This window comes from Canis lupus, chromosome 23 (genome assembly GCF_011100685.1).
Source record: "Canis lupus familiaris isolate Mischka breed German Shepherd chromosome 23, alternate assembly UU_Cfam_GSD_1.0, whole genome shotgun sequence".
Classification (NCBI taxonomy): Eukaryota; Metazoa; Chordata; class Mammalia; order Carnivora; family Canidae; genus Canis; species Canis lupus.
In genome coordinates this window covers 15,506,895-15,526,247 of record NC_049244.1, presented here as the reverse complement: position 1 = coordinate 15,526,247, position 19,353 = coordinate 15,506,895, and the positions used below count along the sequence as shown (strand labels likewise).

At 37.9% G+C, this 19,353-nt stretch overlaps 1 protein-coding gene across 15 annotated transcripts in view; it reads left to right on the top strand.

Moving 5' to 3' along the window:
- The window catches only part of RBMS3 (RNA binding motif single stranded interacting protein 3), a 1,328,331-nt gene that overhangs the window by 507,865 nt on the left and 801,113 nt on the right, over nt 1-19,353 (top strand). For all 15 annotated transcript variants that reach the window (XM_038570636.1, XM_038570630.1, XM_038570628.1 and 12 more), the window contains one exon: nt 2,577-2,750. In XM_038570636.1, coding sequence (XP_038426564.1) covers nt 2,577-2,750 — 174 coding nt within the window. The remainder of the gene's footprint in view (nt 1-2,576; nt 2,751-19,353) is intronic.

Here is a 19,353-nt window from a genome sequence, read left to right as displayed (position 1 = left end):
ACTTTGGTTCTGTTTGTGGTGATTGATAGTTATATACCCATATCCAGCAGATACTTTAAGATTTGGGACTGAAATTTAGGAGAGAGTACATAATGCTAAATTACATCTGAGAGTCATCTTCTTAGAAGTAATACTTAAAGCTTTGACCATGAATAAGATCACAAAGGAGAAAAGTTAAAAGAATGAATAGCACAGAACTGAAAATTAAGCCCTGGCAAAAGACCTCATTGGGGTAGAGCAAATAGAAAGATAAGGAAGCAAGTGAGACAGAAAGGTACAGTCTGAAGGGTCAAGGAGTCAAAGGGAAAGATGATTGCAGTGATAAGGAGATAAACACTTTCAGAGCCTTCAAGGGCAAGGAAGATAAAGACGTCTTGAGTGGCAGAAAAAGGAGATATGTGATCTTGACCTCATTAGACTCTCAGCCAGGTTAGAGAACTAAAATTTACATATAGAGAGAACAATACAAAACAATGAAACATACGCTAAAGTGTTTGAGCTACACTGTGAGGACTATGTGAGAGAAGGAAGGCAAGCTAGAGGCCTTGGGAATGGGACCAAGTACGAAATACAACTTGAGTGTGAGTTTTGTAAAGAAGGGACAGAAAAGAATTTGCAGGAAGAAGACCACTGTGAATAAAATCATTGACGAGAGACTGATACTAAGAGGGACATAATTAAACTAAGAGATGAGAGTATTTACAAACTTATTTGTGCATACACAATTTCCAAGAATTTTAAGGCCCTGAGCTGATCTAAATGTGAAAAGAGATAAAGAAACTAACCACATTTAGTTTTGAAGGAGCTACCCATAGAATCAACAGAGTTAGTGAAAGTGATTCTTTAGTGACCATAGATGCAGAGCAGAGACCAAGATACTTTCAGCCAACGATAGTTTTGTGGGTGGGCTCATTTAGTCTTTGAAGTAATAGTATATATCATACAAATAACATATTTTTTAAAGATTTTATTTATTTATTCATGAGAGACACACAGAGAGAGGCAGAGACACAGGCAGAGGGAGAAGCAGGCTCTGGGCAGGGAGCCCGACTTGGGACTCTATCTGGGTCTCCAGGATCATGTCCTGGGCTGAAGGCGGCTCTAAACCGCTGGGCCACCGGGGCTGCCCTATTTTTTTAATATAAATACAGAGCTTCCACACCTAGGACTATGCACAAAAGTCATGATTTTTTAAAAAAGATTTTGTTTGTTTATTTAAGAGAGACAGCAAGCATGAACAAGGGAGAGGGAGAAGAAGAGGGAGAAGCTGACTCCTCTAACTGAGCAGGGAAGCTAACACATGATTAGTTCAGGTGAGGATGAGTAGAGACAGATAAGCAAAAAAACTTGTCTACCTCAACAAGGCTGTGTTCTCTAGGTTTAGGTTTAAATATTTAAAATTGCTTCCTAGTTAGTCACTGGCTTGAATTTTCTTTTCCCCTTTCCAAATATCTCGAGACTGTTGCAAGAGAAATAGCCCGGCTGGTACCTTCCAATTGCTGAGGTCCTTGCTTTCGTTCAGTTACTCTAAGACGTCCAACTTGTCTTCAGAAAAGTCATTTCTCTAAGTATCTAATGGTATCAAAATCCAGCCTAATGGGAAACACAATCTCAGATAGAAGTTTCTTCCCACTAGGTTTCCTGGATATAATGGCAATGAGATTAGCACATTTTCCCAGTGATTGAGTTGGCATGTACTCATGGATTTATAAATAGCATTTATTGTGAAAGTTACTGTACTACTTGGGTAAGTAGCTATTGCAATTTGATGATAGAAAGCATTCGCTGAAAAGAAACTATTATATGCCTTCTATGCCATGGCCATCTGAGGACAAAGCAAGACAGAAGATACAAGTGAGTTCTGTTTCCAGTTCATTCTACTCTGTCCACAATTATGAACAACCATGTATATTTAACATTTGGCAAGTTGATAGATATTTTCCTATTTCTATGTTTTTAATTACATTGGTATGGCTGGTTGGGGGTAAATGATGATTTCAAATCCTTCATCATTTTGCTGCCTTGAGGTAGTGGAATGGTGACATTTTGGAATATGTCCAGATTTCTGCTGATGCCTCCCACAGGAGAGCAATGGATTCGTGGAAATTGAAGACCATTTAGAGGCAGAGACTAATCTGTGCCTCAGTCCAATTCTCATAAACTAAGATTTTTGTTTACCGCATTCAGATGAGAATGATGGTGAATTTCTAAGGTGAGTGCTGTGATGAAAAAACATTTATATAATCGACAGCATCACCACTGCTGTCACCACTAAAATATATCTCATTTCTGAAGGATGGAGTTGCATGTTGCAACTGGAAAAAAAAAACTGTTTTCAGTAAGATCTATTTCAATAAGCCTTTGTGCTTTGTGATCCAGTTAAAATTCTAACAGTGAGAAAATACTTTTATCCTAGTCAGAACAATATTTAATGCCTCTTCTTAAGAAATCGGCCATTTCCCTTAACCAGCTGAGGCCTGTGTCACAGTCATACAAGAAAGTATGTGCTGCTATATATAGCTGACCTGGGTTTTATGCAGAGCTGCCTTTACATTGCATTTCTTTCTTCTTGATAGTCTAGCTCCACAGTGAGAGCCTATCAAACTAGTAAGTCACGAGTGACCATGAGCCCTGGCTTCAGCTCTCAGTGGAACAGCAGCCAACCAGCCTGGAACACATACTCCTTTCCAAGAGCAAGCTTGCACTACCAGTCCCATGCCAGCTACACCTACTGTACTGGACATCCTGCTGTAAGTACCCAGTTTTTCTGTATTTAGTAAATTGGATACTTTATGCAGGTACATTCTGCACCCGGAATTGGTATCTCACTATTAATTGGGCAATTCTTCCAATGCTTCTTCTTCCACCTTCTTCTAAGGTGAGAATATGCTGCTGTTCAGTTAAAGAGATGAGCAATAGAGGACATCCTATGTGCTTAAATGACATATATTTGGATAATCTTTGCTGAGGATTGATATTTAATTTAAAGATATTTCTAGGTGAAATAGGTTGACAGAAGTTTTGGAAAGGCGTTTGTGTGGAGGCTGAATGTCTGTGTGTCTATGGTTTTGTTTTCTGGCTCCCTTGTTGCTTATGACATTAGTTGGTTGATTTCGTACTGGAGAATGTTGTCTTTCAAAGTAGCATTGGAGGAGTCAATGGAGTCTGTACTTCCCACTTCTGTCAATGGCCTTGTTGATATAGTTTAAACAGATATGAAAATACAGATATAAATTCATCAGTAGGGTATTTTCCAGTTGCTACTACACAGAATCTGAGGTTGTTGGCATAGATGACTCAAAGGGCAAGATACACAAGCCTTGGTGGGGAGAAATAAAGTCATGGAATTTTAGAACCTTTTTGAATAAGATACCTGTTTCTGCCATTATGTTTGTTTTTCTGTGTCTCTATCCAATCCTCATAAACTAAGATTTTTGTTATCATAAATTATATTTGTACACTTAGAAAAGATTATGATGCATGTTGATTAGTAAACCTCTGTTTATTGCTAAATATTCAAACATAAGACTCTTGGGTAACAAGAGACCTATGAAAGGGAGTCATACATGCTTCTTGTAGTAACTCCAGTTGTCAGTAACTGTAGATACAGATTCTCTAGTCATTCCAAAGGCCCACTGTGAACGTCTAGAGTCAGGCAATCCTGTTTGCATTTCAAGGTTATGGAATTATAAAGTGTTCTGAGCTTCTAAATTGAGAGAACATATCTCAAATATCATGTCATAAAGTCACTTAAAAGAAAATTCAAAGAATCCACTCAAAATGTAAATTGGCATAGCTTTGTTACAAGGTGATTTGGAAATCATGGTCAAAATTTAAATTGCATATACCTTTGACTCAGTAATTAAACTTTTGGCACTTGATTGGACATGTGCAAGGATGTATGCACAAGGACAATGTAGCCACATTTTTTAAATTACTTGGAAAGGGAACCTAAATATCCCTTATTAACTTTCAACAGAAATGTATGAGAGATTATTAGACATGTATTATTTTTCAGCATCCTTCTAGGTGACGGGCCCAGGAGTGATCAGGACCAAGTCTTGCTGTCAAGGAGCTTCCAGTTGAGGAAACAGAGAAGCAAGCAATTACCTAACTAAACTTATGAATAAATAAAAATAAACAAACAAATAAGACAAATATACATCAGTATTAGATGCTGCACATAAACTCAAAATAGGTTGAAATGATAAAGAATAAATAAGTGGCTCCTTGAGTTGAATAGTCAGCCATGTCCTGAATTGGGAGGACAGGTATTATCTGAGATCTGAATAAAAAAGAGACATAACTATGTATATTCAGGATGAAGAGCATTCCAGGTAGAGGAGACAGTGTGAAGGTCTGGAGGTGGAAATGAGCCTGAATGTTAATCACATACACAGAGGGAAAGCCAGGTTTCTGGAGCTTATTTGGAAGAGAACAGAGGGAGATAAGGTTAGAAAGAAAGGCAAGGACCAGAATATATAGCATTGTGTAATCCAGAGTACAGGGTTTGTATTTAATTTAAATATAATGGGCCATTGGAGTATTTTAAGCAAGGAAATTATATAATTTCATTGTTTTAGGACCCACCCAGGCTGCTGGGTGAAAAAATCCTGGTAGAAGAGGAACAAGAAGAAAATCTGAGAGTTAGGAGAGTATTTTACACACACACACACACACACACACACACACACGCATGCATATATGTATGTGGTTACTTCTTTAAAATGCAATTGAAGTTTTGTAGTAAGAGGAAGATTAACTTTTTCTTGTATATCCTTTGATCCATTTGATGTTCAAAATATATGCAACTTGTTTTCAGAATAAAAAACAAGTTGCATATGTTTGGCAATAAAATTTCTTTCAGTAACCAGTTCCATATTTTAAATGTCTCATTATCTTTTCCCTTCAGTCATTATTTGTCAAGCCAGATTGTGACAAATTATAATTTAATGAAATATTTCAAATCATATTCTTATTGGCCTTAAGGTCATGTAAATGTAGCTGACATTTATTGAGCACTGAATATTTTCTAAGCCTGTACTGAGCACCTTCATAGGTATTAAATAGGTATTTATGTTCAAAATAGCCCTAGGTGGTAGGGACTATTATTATCATCACTTCAAAGATTAGTGAAGTGAAGCTCAAAAAAATTGAGAATCTTGCCCAGAGTTACAGTTAGTAGTGGGACCTAAGAGGCAAACATTGGCTGTTTAGCCTCCAACCAGTATTCTCCTCCACTGTATTATATTGTTCCTTACCATTGAGTCCCCGTGTCTTTATCTATATGCTGAGAACAGTGAATATATCCCTGATAGAACTCTTTGCAATCATTTAATTTAAATGTACATGTTACTCCTCAGAAAAGTATGTATTTGTATAAAACACTCCATTTTAGTTTTGGGGGAAGGAGTGAAGAATTGGTGGGACCCTATCTTGAAAACCACTAGGATCATTGCAGGGTGTGTAGCTACTTTTTGTGCTTTAAAATCCAGAAACTGATACTTTCTTTTGTCATACTACTGTGAGTAAAGTGAGTCAAATATTGTAAATAGAAGCAATAGACTAGAAACTTCTGAAAAAAATCATCCTATGTGTTGTACTTCTGATTTGAAAGCTACTCTAATGTCAAGGCCTACTTGATGCTCTTCCATTATTCCAACATTTGAACTTTTGTTTCAAATTCTCCTCCTATGCCTGATCAGATGGCATTAAACTCTTGACTCTAAGACCAGGGACCATCTAGCTCTTCTACCATCTTGAAAAAGGAATGATATCATCTGAAAATGAACCAGAGATTCTGTAGCAGGGTCCCTGAGAGCTGGGTTATATTGACAATATTCAGAAATGTTGACTACCTCATCATTTTTACTTAGGTCCCTCTTGCAAGCCAAAGAACTAGAGAAATAATTTGGGCTCTGAAAAGTGAGAGTAGATTCCGTAGTCAAGCAGTGTAAGATCCACTGAGGTTTTGTGGTAAAAACCACAGAAACATTTCTTGTCTGAATAGATTGCCAGGGGGTTTCTTGAGTCATATAATTTAGGAGCCTTTAATGAAGCTATAAATGCTCTGCCTGCCTGGTGAGATTCTGGCCCTTTTCTCTGAGTTACTAGTTTCATTGAAGATTTCCAGGTCTCTCTTTAGCCCTTTCCTGGGGCTAATGGGTGTCAGCCAATGTAGTGTTTGTATAGTTAGTAGATGTGACTCAAGTCACTCCCCTTCTCTTCCATTGCCTTGCTACCCGAGAATCCTGATACCTCATGAGTGTCTGGCTAGTTAACTTGAAATTAGCAGCCTATAGAATTACAGAATACAGTTTGGCTTCTCCCTGACCAAGTAAGGATTTTCTCAAGAGTCCTGTTGTTCATCACTGTATTAGTTTCCTATGGTTGCTGTAAACAAATGACCACAAAGTTGGAGGGTTAAAACAATACACATTTACTCTTTTGCAGTTCCAGAGGTTGGAAGTCTGAAATGGGTTTTACTGAGCTGAAATCAAAATATCAAAGGAGCATCTAGTAGAGAATCTGTTTCTTGCCTTTTCCAGCTTCTAGAGCTACCCTTCTTGCATATTTTAGCTTATGGACCCTTTTTTCATCTTCAAGGCCACCAGCAAAGCACCTTCAAATCTATTTCTGCTCTCTGTCTTCACACCGTCTTGTCTGCCTGTAGTCACCTCTCTCTCTGCCTCTCTCTGATAAGGATACCTGTGGTTACATTTAAGGGTCCTCCCACATAATCCAGGATGATTTCCACATCTAAGGATTCTTAACTTGATGACATCTGCAAAGTTCCTTTTGCCACATAAAGTAACACTCACAAGTTCCTGGGATTAGATTGTGGATATCTGGGTAGATTATTATTCAGTCTACCACAATCATAATATCCAATGACTAATGGCTACCTTCTGAGCCATTAGGTAATTATTTAGAGCTTCCTGAAATAGATCTCTCTAAGGGAGATAATGTGAGAGGGGTTCTTTGAGTGGTAGAGGAATGAAATGTGTACCCTCTGGCAATTCAGAATTATTCACATTCACTAACATGTTTGATTTTTCTGAAACCCACTGTTTCTTTCCTTTGAAAATGAGGTGATAACTGTGCCCTTGATAATCACTCCGATTCATATGTTAAAAGAAAATGTGAATATAAGGTTATTTATAATATATTGTTGTAAATAACAATATATGTAAATATTTACATAAATATATGAATATAATGCTTAATCCACTGTACTAATAAATGAAGAAACTATGTCCAGGCATCTAGGATGGTCTCTTCAATGTGAGATATAAAATGGTAAAATATAATGTTCAAAATGTTCAAGCAGTGCAGTCATATAACTGATAACATAAGTCAAATATTGAATATACCATATGTTTTTATTGTCTGAGGGAGCTAATGATATATCATGTAAATTTCTTACCTAGTCATATTATTTGTAGTACATTTCATTCATAAAATCATTCTAATTATTTCCAAATAGTATATTGACTGGTATGCTGGTTTTGATCTTTCATTTGATACCTTTGTCAGCATTATTATTAAGTGATAATTCTGTTTACTTCCTGACTTGATGTGGGGAGTGACATCACATTGCCCACAACTTCCTATTAATTGATAACCATTTAGCAATCATGTTAATAATAAAAGAAAGGGATTCATCAGGCTACCCTTTGCACTAACTCACTACTCTCCCTGCATCTGCTCCTCACTTGCACCTATTTCTTCTCACCTGAAATGATGTTATCATCTCGGTAATATCAGGGAGATGCAGAGAGGGTGGGGAGGAAGTGGGAAAAGATGAAAAGAAGATGGCAGTGATGTGATCTTCAGTTCTGAGGCGAGGAGCCTGCATATTGTTTTCTTTTTCTCTGATGAGGAAGCACAGAATGCCTCTGTGGTCCCATTGAGGCTAATCAGGAGACAGCTTGTGCCAACCACAAGGCAGTGATCAGATAGGGTCCAGGTACTAGTGGAGACAAAGCAGAAAGGACTGAAGAAAAGAAGAGATAAGGAGCCTTAAAAAGGAATAGGAGTGTTCTCAGAGGCTGACACTGTCTGGAGGTAGTAGAAGTATCTAGAGCCTGTCTCTTTCAAGAAAAGAGCAGTCAGGTAGAGGAGGAAGAGTGTGCAGCCTGGTTCAAGATAGAGGGTATAGAGGGACACAGCACCATCTTCCTAGAGGACTCTGTATTATTCATTGAATACGTTTCTGGGAGATTCCCTCTCTGGAAATTTGATTACAAAGCACAGGACCAACTACCTTTCTTCAGGCATTAAGTTGTCAAATAAAACAAAGTTCTCAAAAACTTATCAGAGGGGACATTATCCCACCATGAAGGTATTTGCTGTCTATATTCACGACAACTGTGCATCACGGCACCCAGTAGCCTTACTATCTGCTTCCTGAATTCAGACTCTACTTCTCCCCACTGGGAAGAACAGGCATTTCTTTGGAAGCTTGAAGAAGACATTTGAAGAAGTTACAAGTTTCATTTCAGCTATATAAGGGTATTTGTGCTTCAACGCTACCCACCAACTTTGGAAATGAATAGCAAGTCCTCTGTAACAGATTCCCAAGATCTATGTCCAATACTCATTCCATGAGGATGTCTTAGAGTCACACTTTGCTTGCTTGTGACTTCTGAAATGAAACACAAATGCTTGGATTTAGATTATTGATAATTTTTATTGGTTATTCCAATTATGGTTACTCTATTTACTCAGATGTATGGTGATGTTTCAATACTTTGCAACTGGTATGGCTGGACGTTAGCTTAATAATACATCTGTACAAAGTTTTGGGGCTATAGAAAACTTTTCTTTTTTTTTTTTTTTAAAGATTTTATTTATGTATTCATGAGACACACACACACACACACACACACACACACACAGAGAGAGAGAAGCAGAGACACAGGCAGAGGGAGAAGCAGGCTCCACGCAGGGAGCCCAATGTGGGACTCGATCCTGGGACTCCAGGATCACACCCCGGCCCAAAGGCAGGCACTAAACCATTGAGCCACCCAGGGATCCCCCCAAAAACTTTTCAGAGTACTGAAAATGGACAGTTTTCAAGGTAATAAAGACTGGATCTTCAGCTTCCATGAATTCTCTTTTGTCAACTGATTTGCCTGATAGCTTACTAGGATTCTAATAGCTTGGGTCACTATATATCCTGGTCTTCCTGGTTTATGCTCATTTCTTAGTTAATAGTGTCCCTTTTTATTGTCAAAAATGTTCAGGATTAGAAAATATATGGTCTCCCTACCACAGCCCCTTACAAAAGAAAACGTATCTCTTGCACATAAATCTTACTTTGGTTTATTGTCTCAGGGTGTAAAAACTTCCCAGTGGGGCACCAATAAAGGAGACACCTCAAGTAATGATTAATCAGGCACTATAAACCATGGGGCTTCCAGTCTTTCCCAGCTGTACATATATCTGTGTGCTAAGGCAGAGGAATAGTGTATCATGGTCTGGAACTTACATCCTTTGCAATTATTTAAACTCCTTACAAAATTTTTAGATAACTTAAAAAATGGGAAAGAGGGTATGTAATTTTTCAGAATTGTTCTAGGCACATGTGAACAGAGTTTGAAGGCCACTACGCGATGCTAATTTTTCCTAAACTGTTGTTTTTGTTTTTTTTTTTTTTTCAAACTGTGGAGTTGCTTACAGTGAAAGAAGCTGCTCACAGCTCAGAACTCTGGGTGGCCCAATTCTTGCTGGGATTCTCCAAAGGCCAAGAGATTAGGTATCTCTTTCACATTACATCAATTCTAAGGCTATCACCCGCCTCCATCTCCTACTGCCCCCTCACAGTCTCTTCTATAAGATTAAATATGCAAATCAGATAATCACACAACCACTGTTAAAGTTAGGGTAAGGAACAGTATCACTTGGGTTTCTTTTGCTGCAGAAAACACATCTGACTACTAACAGTGGTTTCAAAAAGATAGATGAATATTAACCACCTTAATAAAAAGTCCAAGTGTAGAGATGCACATTTATATTTACCAATATGGCCACATTCATACCACCCATTCACTGCATGCTTTTCTGTAGTGTGACATTACCATTCTTCCACTCTCCTCTTCATCCTGCCTAGCCTTTGTGACTCACTTCAACCCCATAATATCTGGTGAAAGTGGTGCTGCATGACTCCCGGATCAAGGTCAGAAAAAGTCATGTAGCTTCTATCTAGCTCTCTTGAAAAGCTTAGTTTCTGATTGTTGTCTGGTCACTCCCTTTCTGAACCCAGCCAACCATGTGATGAGGAAAGCCAACCATGTGGAGAGGCTGTGTGTGGGTGCTCTGGTCAGTAGTTGTAGCTGAACCCAGCTTTTGAGTCTTCTCAGCCCACCTGTCAGATTAGTGAGTGAAGAGGCCTCCGAATGACTCCACTCTGTAGCTGCTTGAGTTACTTCAAGGTATCCATGTCTTCCCAGCGAAAGCCTGGGACACAAGAGAGCAGAAACAAACTATTCCTGCTGTGCTCTAAGTGCCTGACCCTCAGAAACACGAGCATAAAAAATGGTTGTGGTGTTAAGCCACTAAACCTGGGATAGCTTCTGGGATAGCTTCTTACTCAGTTGGGGGAATGAGAATGACAGGTATGTCCAAGTTTGGTGCTGCTGTGAATCAGCATTCTCAAGGAGATAGGCTCTATCTTTCCTCTCTATAAAGTAGGAAAATGATAAGCTACTTCCTGAGGTCATTGTGAAAAGCTAATGAGATAATACACATAAAGCTGTTTAACACAAGTTTATCCTTTATAAATCACTTAATAGATAGAAGCTATATTAGGAAAGAAATCAATTTTAATTTGGATTGTTAGAGAAGGCTTACAGACTTCCAATTTGCACTATTTGGATGACACCTTTTTTTTAAGACCTTGGGACTCAATTTTCAAATTATTGAAAGTCCCTCAGGTACATGAAGACTTATCTGTGTCTGCCTGGAAATTTCAACTTTTCTCTGTACTTTGAACATCCGTACTTTGGTAGACCAGCAGCAGGAAGGCATCACAGCCCTATAACTTTGTCCAGGGTTGGTCATTTCCAGTGAGGCCTAATATCTCCTATGTTTGTTTCATGTGGTTTTCTCTCTAAAAGACAATGTTTTCCATATAAAAATGAGAATACTATGCTGCTTCTCCCTCCTTATCTTTGTTTTTCCCACCAGGGTTTGAAGAGCTGGAGTTTCCCCTGGCACATTTCATGCCCTTTGTTTGGTTCCTAGCCACAGTGGTCTCCTTTCCTGTCATCTGGTAGTTCCCTTGTCTCATCTCAATAATGCATGGCTTGACACTGCTTAATTCTGAGTATCCAAAATAGATGTTTTGGGAAATAGATTCAGCCATCCATCCTAGCTTAGTCCACATCTCCTGTGCTGAACCTTGGATTTCTAAGACATCCTTTGAGCTCTAGTCCCGGATTCCTGCTGCTCACTCCTAACTCTGATGGCTCTTGGTTTTGTATGTTGCGATTTTTAAAAATCCCTTGATATATTATTTTTAAAGATTTTATTTATTTATTTGAGATAAAGAGATAGCAAGGGAGAGCATGAACAGGGGCAGGGGGGAGGGAGAAGCAGGCTCTCCACTGAGGAGGGAACTAGACATGGGGCTTGATCCCAGGATCCTGAGATCATGACCTGAGCTGAAGTCATACGCTTAATCAGCTGAGCCACCCAGGTGCTGCTTCCTTGATAATTTTTGTTTTTAGGATTTTATTTATTTATTCATGAGAGACACAGAGAGAAGCAGAGACATAGGCAGAGGGAGAAGCAGCCTCCTCTCAGGGAGCCCAATGTAGGACTCATCCCAGGAACAGGATCATGCCCTGAGCCAAAGGCAGATGCTCAACTGTTGAGCCACCCAGGTGTCCATCCCTTGATAATTTTTTTAGAATTAACATTAAAACTGATTAAATACACTGTAACATTTAGTTTTAAAATCATCACTAAAATATTACCTTATAGAAATAAACTATTTTCAAAGACTTTAGTGGGTAACATGGCATCTTGCACAATTTGGTTATGACCACTGGGGTGAGAGTAAACTCTCTTTAAAGAGGCACCTGGGTAGCTCAGTGGGTTAAGTGTCTGCCTTCTGCTCAGGTCATGATCTCCCCGCCCTGTGTCCAGCACCCTGCTCAGTGGGGACTCTGCTTCTCCCTCTGCCTCTCCCCACTGCTTGTGCTCTCTCTCAAATGGATAAATAAATTCTTTTTAAAAAGGGAAAAAAAAACCTCTTTTTAAATAAGGAATCTGATACATGAGAAGAATTTAAGGATGATAACGTGGGAAAAGTCACACTATTGTTACACAAGGTACACAAGAAGGAAAGGTTTTGTTTTATTATTGGTGCTCTTCTAAATGCTAAGGCTGACATAAATTACTTGATTTGTCTGTTTTCTGTTATCTATGTGAGTGAAGCCTCCTAAACAAAAACTTGTTGAGTCTCTGGGGAAAAAAAACAAAAAACAAAATATGCTTCCATTGTAATGAATTCCTTTTGAAAAGAAAAAATAAATAATTTTAAGCTGAAAAACAAAAAATGATTCTGATGAGCTCCCCTCACCCTGTTATGGAAGGTGGATTTTTTAAAAAAATTTTGTTTGTTTGTTTGAGAAAGAGAGAGAGCGTGGGAGTGAGGGAGGTGGCACTGTGGAAGGGCAAAGGAAGAGGAAAAGAATTTCAAGCAGACTAGGAGCTGGGCCCAGAGATGAACAAACATCGGGCTTGATCCCACAACCCTGAGATCATGATCTGAGCTGAAACTAGGAGCCAAAGCTTAATGGACTGAGCCACCATGTACCCTAGGAAGGTGGGTTTTATCAATCACTTTTACAAAGGAGCTTTTGATGCTGCCTCTTAAGGCCAAGCTTTGCAGCAACTGCAAGCAGAGAACTTGAATGACATCAGTGTACCTGCTAGGTTCACTGGAGGGGCTCCATAATTATTTGTGCACATAGACCCTTTAAGGCTGGGTCTTTTCTTTTCAGTTAGAAAATTAGTGCACCTTCTTTTATGATAAACATTCAAAATTTCAAATATACATTAATATGAAAATTCCAGATTCTTCCTTTCCTAGCTTCAGAGGATAGTCGTTTATCATTCTAGGTACTTTTTGGTTGCATATGTCTATTCTCCTTCAATTGTTCTTCAAACTCAAATGTCTATTTAAATACAAATAATAGAAAAATAATAACAAAGATATGACAAAATATACACCTTTAAATCCAACAGGCAGCTTCAGAAACAGAACTTTGCAGATAATTTTGCAGCTCCCACATGTCCTTTGAATACATCTCCTTCTTAACTCCCTGAGAAACCATAGTCTAGCATTTCATTTTAGGCATTTTCTTGTCTTTCTTCATAGCTTTACCATAGATAAGTACTTAAACATCATCAAAATGAAAAACAGACTATATGTATTTTGCAAATTGTTTTTGTTCAACATTATGTTTCTGAGATGCATCCATTATTATATGATTAGCTATAGTTCATTGTTTTACTGTTGTATTATGAAGTTGTGTGAATGTACCACAGTTGATTTATCCATTTGAATGTACCTTTTACTACAATGAGCAATGCTGCTGAGTTCCTGACACCTGGGACACATGTTGCTTATGCCAGGAGTGAATTGCTGGCTGGTAGGTTGTGGTATATCCAAGTTGCCTAGGCAATACCAAATTGTGGCTATACCAAAACTTATGGTTGAGCATAAGCCTCTCTTATTTCTTCATTTTTCTGTTAAGATATTGTCTTTTTCCCTATTATTTGTAGAATTGCTTTATACAGCTGGATGCTAGTCTTTGATAGCTCTGCATACAGCATATATCTTCTCCCAGTTTGTTTCTTATATTTCATGTTTTATTTCTTTTGATGAATATTTTTTAATTTTAAAAAATTCAAGTAAAATTAATATACAGTATCATGTTAGCCGTGCATGTACAATAAAGTGATTCAACTATTCTAGACATAACTCAGTGCTCATCACAGTAAAAATGTTCTCCTAATCCTCTTCACTTATTTAACCCATCCCCCTACCTTCCCTCTGGTAACCATTGGTTTATTCTTTATAGTCTGTTTTTTTTTTTTTTTGTCTCTTTGTTTGTTTTGTTTCTTAAATTCCACATACAAGTGAAATCACACAGTACTTGTCTTTCTCTGACTGACTTATTTCACTTAGCATAATACCTCTAGTTCATTCATGTTGCTGAATAGGCAAGGTTTCATTCTTTTTTATGGCTGAGTGTGTGTGTGTGTATACATATCGTATCTTCTTTCTCCATTCATTTATTGATGTGTTCCTTGGTTTTTCCCATAATTTGGCTATGGTAAATAATACTGCAATAAACACAGAGGTGCATATATCTTTTCAAATTAGTGTTCTCATACTTTTGGTAAATAGCTAGTAGTAGAAATACTGAATTATATGTTAACTCTATTTTTAATTTTTTGAGGAACCTCAATACCGTTTTCTACAGTGGCTGTACCAATTATTATTCCCACCAACAGAGCATGAGGGTTCCTTTATCTCTATATCTTCACCAACACTTGTTATTTCTTGTATTATTTTAGCCATTCTGAGAGGTACAAGATGATATATTGTTGTGGTTTTGATTTCCATTTCCCTGATGACTAGTGATGTTGAGCATCTTTGCATGTCTGTTAGCCATCTGTTTGTCTTCTTTGGAGGCATGTCTGGATGAACAATATCTTAATTGGAATGTAGCAAAATTAGTCTTTTTTTAAATGGGTAATCCTTTCTCTGTGTTGAGAAATTATTTTTTTTTTTTTACCGTAAGGCTGTGGTTTTACCAGAATGATGATGGCTGTGTCTCCTCTCTCTCCCTCTCTTGGACAGCCAGAACAAAGAAAACATTTTTTTTCCTTTTATAAGAAATTTACTCTATAATCCTTTTAAAATTTGAGGGATGATTAAGAGAGACTAACATTCAATGCAGGTATTATTGTGTATCCTACTCTAGCTCCTTGTTCCTCTGTTGTTTATCTCTGTGACCTATGAAACCACCAAGAAGTTCTGTGAAAAAGCATAAGGTTACATTTATCAAGGTCCACCCCAGACAAGCGTGTCAAGGAATTTCTTTGGAGTAAATACAATGTTACCCTGAAAGAATTCAGTCAAGGCCAAAATAGGGCCTAAAAGAAATGGAAGCCCTTTTGCTCACTATTCTGGAACTTACTTTTTTTCCACTTAGCAATGTATTCCAAGCATCCTTTTAGTGTTGCATAAAATATAGTAATGTGGCTTTGTAATGAAGAATATAAATCTTGCCTTATTGGGGGCCATTTAGATGGTCTCCAATTGTTGTTTATTATCACAATGATAGAGTAAATATGTGTATAACGTGTGTATATGTGTATGTATGTATGTATATTCTTACATATTTGTGAGATTGTTTTTGTAGTAATGTTTCAGAGAAACACAATTGCTCTGGTGATATTTTCATTAAAAATTTTTATGGTAGTTGCAAGGTTACCTTCCCACCAATGTTGATAAAGATATGTTTTGCCACAGTCTAGTTTGTATTGGTTACTATCAATCAATTAGACTTTTGTTAAGCTGGATGAAAATGGTATGCTGTTGTTTTAATTTGTATTTCTCTGAATCACTGCAGAAGCCAACAATCTTTCCAAGTGTTTATCAACCATTTATAATTTTAAAAAGAATTTAGCACCTTCCTTGAATAAAAGTAGAATGAAAATATAAAGCAGTGTACCTGAAGAAAGGTTTGCCATTTTACTGCATTGCATTTTATCATAAAAGCAATAGAATTATATTCATATCACTGCAAATTGATATTTTTGTGTCTATTTGTATTTAACCTGAAAAATCACAAACATAACCATGCTAAAAATGAATGGATTTGTCTGGGTTTGTTGCCTGAAATCTTTTAGTTTTGGTGTTTTAAAGTAAGAAGAGATTTTCAAAACACTTTCCCCAGTGTTATATTTTCTGATCCCTTACATTTATACACTTGTAAATCAACAGATTTAAACTAAACAAAATAAAACACAGGAAGATGCTTATTAGTTTATTACTGCAAAAGTTCTTTTAACAGGTATCATCTATTCAGAATTCTTTTTTTTAAGATTTTTTTAATTTATTTATTCATGAGAGACACACACACACACACAGAGAGAGAGAGAGAGAGAGAGAGGCACAGACACAGGCAGAGAGAGAAGCAGGCTCCATGCAGGGAGCCCGATGTGGGACTCGATCCCGGGACTCCAGGATCACACCCTGGGCTGAAGGCGGCACTAAATCGCTGAGCCACCTGGGCTGCCCCTATTCAGAATTCTAATCCTGATTCCATAGAGCAAGTTTTTATAAAAATATTTTTAAATGTTAGTGACAGAATGTGACAAACGCGTAAGTGAAACCCAGGCAAGTTACAAAGTTCAGAATAAGAGGGGACACTTGGGATGGTACATGGGTGCTTCACTTCTCCTGGTGGTATTCCATTTCTGAACATGGGTGATTTGGACACAGGCATTGGTATATATGCTTTTATAGTTTCTCTTGATAAAATATTCCTTAAAAACTAAAACCTCAGACTTTCCTTTTTCCAATTCTATAGTGCCACATAAAAAAAAGAATTACTACTCTAAAGCTTAATGATCATATCTGAGGGGTTCAAATGCCAAGATATTTAGTATAGGGATTGCGGAGCTACTTTGCCAACTCTGAATGGCCTGGATGCCTATGCTCAATCTGCAGAGGCAAACACTCCACTGATAGCAATTACTAGAATTCTTTTAGTTATTTGGTACTACAAATAATAAGAGTTCTTAAAGGCATCTGCACAAAAGGATAAAAAATAGAGATGGTACATGGGTCAACAAATCTACTCAAAACCACTCTTGTAAAAGCCCCGCTGTTTTATCTAATATAACCAACTGTTCTCCTTGATTATTAGTTTGCATGTATTATAATATAGACCTGAAGCTCACGATCTTCTACTTCTTAAATTGAGATGTTGAGTCCCTTAAATCTCCCAAAAGGTGTTGTTATTAAGACCAAAGGGTAAGTGTGATGAACTCCGTGTGGTTATGCATTTGGACATCAGGCCTGATGTAAAAGACTAATTATTGAAGGCTAATAATTGCCGATTTAGGGATTTAATAATTAATAATTAATAATAATTAGATGCATAGGAATATTTTGTGAAGCATTCTCTTCAGGATGGGGAGCACTGTCTTGTGTCAACAAATAGAACTTTTTGTTGGCAAAGCTTCCTCCTGACAGAAATGTGTAAAAGTGTAACCTTGTGAGGGAGGGTTCATATTTAACAGCACACACTGCAATGTGACATTGGCTTTGCTTTCACTCTCAGGTATCAGAGCAGAGGGGGTGCCCTTAGCAGCACTGCATTGGAATAGTGATCAATTCAATGGCGGTTAACATTTATGGCACAATTCATTTACAGTTTTATGGGTTCTACATATTTACTTTATGAACCCCAACAGGAAATGTCAGTGCAGGGAACAAGTAACACTGGACACCAAAATAACTTTATTTTCTTTTTTTAATATTCCCTAAACCCCTAAGCCTAGGAGGTGTTGTTTCCCCAACCTCTAACAATGCGTACACCTTGGAGATCTTCTAGCATTATCTGAATAGAATTGCTTCCCGCAGAGAGTGATTTCTTCTTTGGCCCACTTTGAATGAATATAGTTTAGAGACAGAGACTTGATATAGGATGCAACATAATGTCACCAATTTAATTATTTTGCTTATTTAACCAGTACTTGTTATATATTTATTGAGTATTTATTCCAGCTTAGGCAGCTATAGTAAAATACCATAGATGATTTAAACAACAGAATTTTATTTCTCCCTGTTCTGGAGGCTGGAAGCCTGAGACTTGGGGTGCCAGCATGGTTGGGTTTTAGTGAGAGCCCTCTTCCTGGCTTGCAGATGACCAACTTCTGTATGCCATTTGGAGCTTTCCTCAGTGCCTGCTCAGAGAGGAAGAGAGAGTGGGGGTAGGGGGTAGACACCTCTCTTCCTCTTTTTGTAAGGACATGAATCTCATCATGAGAGCCCTACCCTCAGGACTTCATTATGTAATTATTTCTCTAACTCCCCATCTCTGAATACCATCACATTGGGGGCTAGGGATTTAACATAAGAATTCTTGAGGAGATACAGACATTCAGCTCACAACACCTACTATGTGTCAGGCAGTTTTCCAGGTCCTGTAGTATGTTTCCCCAGTATTCATATGGTTGGTTACTGTAACAAAGAAAGGCTCAAATCTCAGAGGCTAAATGACAGAAAAGCCTATTTCTTATTCATGTGAAGGTTTTCCATTGCTAATTAGGGTTCTAGTTTCATTATACCTCCCAACTTTTGCAATCCTCTAGAATCTTGGAGTCATCTCCAAGACCCCCTTCATCCAACATGCAAAAGCAGGAGAGAGAATAGAGAATTGCAATTGGGAGGTCTTTGCAGATCCAGCCTTGAATTGACACATATCACTGCCACCACATTCCATTCTTTGGGACTCAGCCATGTGGTCCTGCTGGCTTCAAGGAATGCTGGGAAACATTGCCATGTTTCTTGGGAAAGAGAAAATGTGTTTGGTAAGCATACAGCCTATCTCTACCAAGTGTGTTATAATATTAGACAAGACAGATGAAGTTGCCACTTGTATGGGGCATCCATTCTGCTGTAGAATGATAGACAGTAAGCATGAAAACAGATATATAAATAAGAATTAGAGATAATGATGGATGCAGTAAGGAAAAGAGCAAAGGCAAATGGGATTCAGGATGAACAGCAGCGGGAAAGGAGCTCCTCTAAGGAGCATGACATGAGAAAGAATTTCTTTGGAGATGAAATTCCATATGAGACCTGAATGAAGGAAAAAAGTCTGTGCAAAGATCTAGAAAACAAGATTTTTGGAAGGAAGCACAAAAAGCCAGAGTCAGAAAATAAGTTCAGAAAGAAGGGGAGCCTGGCTGAAGCTTGTTGGCTGGATTGGAAGTCGCATGGATAAAGAGAGAGGAAACAGGGGAACACTTCAGGTAGAACCTGGAGGTCTTCCCTGATTCAGTGTACAGAGGTTTTAGTTAAGCATTTTGGGTACAATATCTCATTGAGCCAAATCTGGGAAATGGATATTTTTGTTCTCCCTAAAAGACATGAGGAAATGACATCCCAAGAAGTTTAAGTTCTGCAGGATCCCGTAGCTGTTGAAGAAGACTCAGATTTACACCTGAGTCTGACTCCAAATCCATGCTTTAACCAAAGCTTTTAGTTGATACCAAAGCTTACCTCCTACTACATGCGTGAAATGATGTAAAAAG